At 42.2% G+C, this 5,890-nt stretch overlaps 1 protein-coding gene across 1 annotated transcript; it reads right to left on the bottom strand.

Annotated features, from left to right (window-relative positions):
- Positions 1 to 854: 854 nt before the first annotated feature.
- On the bottom strand, positions 855 to 5,650 carry pdgfrl (platelet-derived growth factor receptor-like). The gene is made up of 6 exons (XM_085288729.1): positions 5,418 to 5,650; positions 4,177 to 4,447; positions 3,946 to 4,097; positions 2,898 to 3,191; positions 2,143 to 2,279; positions 855 to 1,181 (listed from the first exon to the last, which is right to left on the bottom strand). The coding sequence occupies exons 1-6, from the start codon at positions 5,470 to 5,472 to the stop codon at positions 996 to 998; spliced, it is 1,095 nt and encodes a 364-aa protein (XP_085144855.1). The 5' UTR covers positions 5,473 to 5,650; the 3' UTR covers positions 855 to 995.
- Positions 5,651 to 5,890: the final 240 nt, after the last annotated feature.

Genomic DNA, 5,890 nt, shown 5'->3' with positions numbered 1-5,890 from the left:
GCTGTGAAATGGATTGTCAGTCAAAACTGGTAAAAGTGGTACCCACATTTTATGATGAAGCTCTACTCGTGAGCTTTTCTAAGGAGATATTGAAGTTTAAATGCCAAATTTCCCTCACTCTAGTTGACTGAAATGCTATGCAGTGTATATACTGGGTCCAACCTGTTAATGCTTTTATAAACCACAAGCATTCATTCATAATCCTAATCCAAAGTATATTTCAAAATCCTAACCACCAGTAACTTTTCAGCAAAGTGGAAATATCAGCAAGTGTTGCACTGGATCAAAATAAGCTGCAGGCCTCAGATCACATTCCACATACGGAGCACATTAAGACGCCCGCCTGGCACACAGCTCCTCTTCAGACAGAGCGGGACTCTGACTCCTGCCACTCTCCTTTCTGTTTTTTCTTACAGCTTCATTACTCTGTTTAAATGAAGCCTAACTCTGATTAGTCAGGGATGATTGATTTGGTGTCCAACACAGCCCTCTGCCAGAAGTGACAGCAGCCATGTGGTGTCGTCATGACAGCCCCAAATGATTAGGACTCCTCCCCCCAGAGCTTGTGCTATTACCTTCATTTATGTTATTCTACAGTTAAGAAAATTGTTTTCCAGTTTTGTTGACTTCTGGGATCACATGATGCATGTTATGAAACAACTTTTCTTTTATCTGATGTTCCTGAGATCTTGAGTAGTTTGGAGTGTGCTGATTGGCTCTTTACTGTTCTTTGGACTTCAGGTATTTGCATGCTTAGACTCCCTGTTGTGCTGCAAAATGAAACCTCTAAATATTTGTTTTAATAGATGTATGTGAAAGACTGTCGTCCATAGCTTGCTTTTAATGACATGAACTTTTCAACTTGGCAAAAATGTATTTTTATTTATATACATGCTGATTTCATGTATTTCATAGATTTAAAAAAAAAAAAAAGACACAAATGTGTCAAAAACTCTTGAATATCAGATGGAGCCAGCAGGTCAGGTTGTTTGGGGCTATTTGGAGAAGGTGGTCCCCACGATTGTCTCGCCATGCTGGCTCTTGGCTTTACACATGTATTCTCCAAAGTCAATGGTTTCCATGTCCTCTACCGTCAGGATGCTCTGGGTGACGCGCGTGGTGTAGCCCATACCTCTGTTAACCAGCCTCCAGGAAGTCTGGATGTGAACGGGTCGGGAGCCCTACACAACATGAACACATGATTTCCTCCCACTGTGACAGTTATCAGCAACAATAAAGAGCATAATTGTAACAAACTCATTTCACTTTTATCAAAAGAAAATAGAAAAAAAAAATTTTAAAGGTGGCAACAGAATCTTTTACTCCTAACCTTCAGCTTTTAAGTAGAACATCACGTATACCACAATTGGGTTTTGTTTTTGTTTTTTAGGGCATCTGCAAAATACTCAAATGCAGTGAGTCACTTTTATGACAACAAGGCTAATGAATCATAAAAACACGCAACTAAATAATACCTTCTCTTTTAAAACCATTATTAAACTATCCATCCATTCGCTTCCGCTTATCCTTTTCAGGGTCGCAGGGGCGCTGGAGCCTATCCCAGCTGTCATAGGGCGAGAGGTGGGGTACACCCTGGACAGGTCGCCAGTCTGTCGCAGGGCCAACACACAGGGACAGACAACCATTCACACTCACATTCACTCGCACATTCACACCTAGTGGCAATTTGGATTATCCAATGAACCTACCCCCACAAGCTGCATGTCTTTGGACTGTGGGAGGAAGCCGGAGTACCTGGAGGGAACCCACGCAAACACGGGGAGAACATGCAAACTCCACACAGAAAGACCCCGGCCTGATGGTGGAATTGAACTCAGGACCTTCTTGCTGTGCGGCAACAGTGCTAACCACCATGCTGCATTATTAAAATAAAATAAAAAAACCTAAATATATGAAGTCTAAATTTCAACCTCAGCTCTGTACTGTAGACTCCTTTGTTGTTTTTCTTAATAGTAAAGAGTTGGACAGAATTATTATTATAAAAAGTACATTTTAAGGGCCTTTTAAAAACATGTTGATTCATGCTTAAAAGCTAACTTTACCCATTTAAGGACTACGATGATCTTTTTCATTTTTAATACCTGTAATCGGGTCTGACTTTTAGTCCAGGATTTCTCTTACCTGACCAGGATAAGTCCAAGTGAAGCTCACGTCCACATCTGGCTCTCCCAGCACTGTGCAGGTTACATTGACGTTGTCGCCTCCTCTCACAGAGTCTGGAGAGGTTTCAAGGCTCACAAACGGTGGCCCACTGGGAACTGTCATCGAGAGAAAGATAAGTTCCATCTCCTTAAAGTATTAAAGTCATTTAAAAAAATTAAAAAAAATTATTTATGTATGTATGTATGTATGTATGTATGTGTGTGTATATATATGTGTATATATATATATATATATATATATATATATATATATATATATTTGATGGTATTCAAACCGTTGAACCATACTTGAATCTGGATTTTTCTCCACCTGCCAGTGGACCGTGCCACAGCAGCTTAACTGTATCTAAACCGCACAATAGTTCCATTGCATAAATCTGTCCCCCTTTTGCAAAATCCAGACTGTTTCCACTTTAGTTGGCAGGCGTCCACATTAACCAAGCACAGCAGTGAGGATTAAAGAGGCTCTTGACATTTTTGAAATGCAACCCTTTCCTGGAAGCCGATTTAAAAAGTAGACGTCGTAGAAGTAACCAGCGCTTGATTCATAACATTGCAAAAAGTTGATTGTCACCACTTAGAGTCAGTAAGATAAATGGTTATGCGTAGCAGTTAGTTTCACAGAACAATAGTTAGTGTTTCTACATGCAGCATGTTTATATCTTCTATTACTGTATTTATTCATGAGGTGTCATGTGATTGATTTGTGCTCACCCTCCACATAAAGCAGCTGGTACTTTGTGGAGATCTGAGGGGTGTCCATGGTCTCAGCCTTGCAGTAGAAGACTCCCTGGTGCTCTGGCCTCGGGTTTTGCAGGATGAAGCCCTTGGTGGGATCATATGCCATCTGGGTCATATTTGCTGTGATTTCCACCGGGGGGACCTCTCTGTGCAGGGATGTCTTGGCCTGTGGCTCGGTCACACGGCAGGGAACCACGGCAGGCTGGTCTGGGCGTAGATACACAATCTCAAAGTGCATGGTGGATGGAACGAAGAGGTTGTCTTTGTCTGTTTGGAGAAAAAGTTATTGATATTTTTGTTAAGAACTTGCCCATCCCAGCTACCATAGGGCGAGAGGCTAGCTATACTCTGGTCAGATCGCCAATCTGATGCAGAGCTAACACAGAGATACAGATGTTGTTACATTAACACCTATGGCCAATTTATTGGACAGTCTCGGTCGTTGTGTCCTTGAGTTTGAATGAGTAACTCATCAAAGTCAATCGAGTTTTTTGAGTCACTTGAGTCACTGAGTCAGTTGACCAGAGAGTGCAAAAAAATGTACAGTTTCACTCAAACTTAATTTGTTTCTCTTTTCATGTAAATCCTACTGCTAAGATGAGTGATTGAAAATGCTCCAGTAGTAATGCTCCTTAACATTGGTTGCCAACCAAGAAGAAGAAGAAGAAGCTGTGAGCCAGGAGGGAGGGGGTGAGTAAGTGAGTGATTCGTTTACGCTACGATTCAGCACAGGAAGGGAGGGGGTGAGTGAGTCCTGAGTGATTCCCTTACGCTACGATTCTTCGTAGCTTACCAAAGTTGTACTAAAACATTTTTTGACAAAGTTTTTGAGCACCGTGTACCACATAAAGTGTGCCTTATAGTGCGGAAAATACCACAAGTTAAAAAGCAGTCAAGATCCAAAGAAAAACTTTGAGAAGACCTTCAGAAAGCCTGGAAAATTATTGCTCAAGACCACTTTAAAAGGTTAGAAGAAAGTCTGGCTCCTTGGAAGCAAAATATAAAGAATTTTTAAAATTACCTTTGAAATAGATGTATGAGACGTAGGCGCGATCGTGGTCCTTCTCACACTCTGTGCCATCACATACTATCACCCAGCAGCTGTAAGCCCCCGTGTCGGCAGCAGAGGGCGACGTCAGGATCAGCTGACTGTACTTGTCGCTTTGCTTGATGCTGCAGGCGAGAACCAAAATATAAGATGCTCGGATTTAATGATTCACTGCATGAAGTAGTTCGTGTTTCCTTCCAGCACCTGAGGCGTGAGTTATTGAAAGTATCCAGGTAAGTCGGGTAAGACCATCCGATTTTGCTGCCTTTGCAGCGCAGCTCCATGTTTTTCCCAGGAGTCAAAATGGTGCTCTGGCCCAGGCGGAGGAAGCGGCCTTTATCCAACACCTGCGTCAGGAGTGAATGGCTTCTGCCTCGTCCGTCTTTCAGCGTAGGCCACACCTTTACCCGTTTCCCACCTGGCCGGATGCGGTTCTCTCCGATGTCTTTTCTTCGCTTGACCTGCTGGCAGGCACCTGCAAACACAGAGCCATAGAGGGCAGAGGGGAGAAACTAATAATAAATAGATCAATAGATAGATATGATAGATGTAACTTATATATCTATAACTTCCAAGTCTGATAAAGAAGCCAACAGGGAAAGTGCAAAAAAAAAACTGCAGTTCCTACGATGGCCACTTGGGGGTGGCTCAAGTTAGTCCCCAAAGACTTTCATTTTAAAATGACCAAAAAATTAACTCATTTATACCATGATATAAATAAAAAAATAAAAACCCTAAAATGATCTAAAATGATTGTTAGGGTTACAATGACAATGTCACAATAACACTGCAGCTCTGTCCATTTAGGTTAGCTGCTCTTTCTCCAGCTGCGGTAACATTAAAACAGGATGTGTAAAAAGTCCAAGTTACTGGCACAGTATGACCATAGCTGTTCCTCTCCTTTTGCTCTCTTGTTCTCTGTGAAACACACAAACCGTTAAATACAAGAAAAATCAGCCTGAAGTGTAGACTTTCAGAATTTGTTGTTTTATTCCTCAGAGCTGCATTAATGGAAACTCAGAGAGAGGTCAGTAGTACAGGCCAGATAATTAAAAACGCCTGCTGCATACCTTAGATCCAGCTGGTTTGAGTCGCTCTGCAGGAGCACTTTGGGAAAAACTTTCAAAAACTCAAATCCTTTGCATGCTTTTACACTTTGCATACATAAAATGCAAAGATTTTTTTAAAGTCAGTGGCTGCAGACCTCAGAGGGAGTGTAAACAGAATTTAAACTTTGCAGTTTGTGAGTGAGATCTACTGCATGATTGCACCTCCCATTCTACGCCCACCACATAGGCCGATGCTCCCAGCCAGTCCTGATGCATCCTCAGATTGTCTCATTCTCCCTCTTCTGCATTGTTACAGCCAAAGCTGTCGTGATTACGTTAACAGCCATCTTTCTTCACTAACAAATTGTCATGACAGATGTGGAAATGGAGACTTACCATTTTGGAGCTCTACCACGAGCAGAGTCAAGCAAAGCACAGCCCAGAGGTTCATGGTCAGAGGGTCGAGGAATCTGCAAGTTCTGGAGAGAGATCGGGGGGTTTTATGAAGGGGTGAGGCGGGTAAAGAAAGTCAGGCTTGGAGCTTGGCTGGAAATTTGCAGGCTCCAGTTGCCCTATTTAGATTTCCAGCTCCATCCTCCTCACAGACTGAACGGAAGAGGGAAAATAACTTCAGAGCTCCTCTGTTTACTCCCATTTCTCTGATCTGAAGAGCAGAAACTTGTAGTTGGAAGCCCTCTGCTGGCCCTCAGTGTGAACTGGCCTTCTTTTAGACAAGAAAATTCAAGGCACATGCCCATACGTATATCGAAGGAAAGTGAAATATTAATAATGCCTCATTATGAATAGCTAGATATATGTACCAGCATGTAACCTGAAAAAATGTGAGCAGTTCATTGGGAATCCAGAGA

The sequence above is a fragment of the Mchenga conophoros genome, linkage group LG2 (assembly GCF_057382185.1).
Source record: "Mchenga conophoros isolate Kocher_MC1m ecotype Shallow Benthic linkage group LG2, M_conophoros_male_GT1.1, whole genome shotgun sequence".
In the NCBI taxonomy this organism is placed as follows: domain Eukaryota; kingdom Metazoa; phylum Chordata; class Actinopteri; order Cichliformes; family Cichlidae; genus Mchenga; species Mchenga conophoros.
This window is presented reverse-complemented; position numbering and strand designations above follow the sequence as displayed.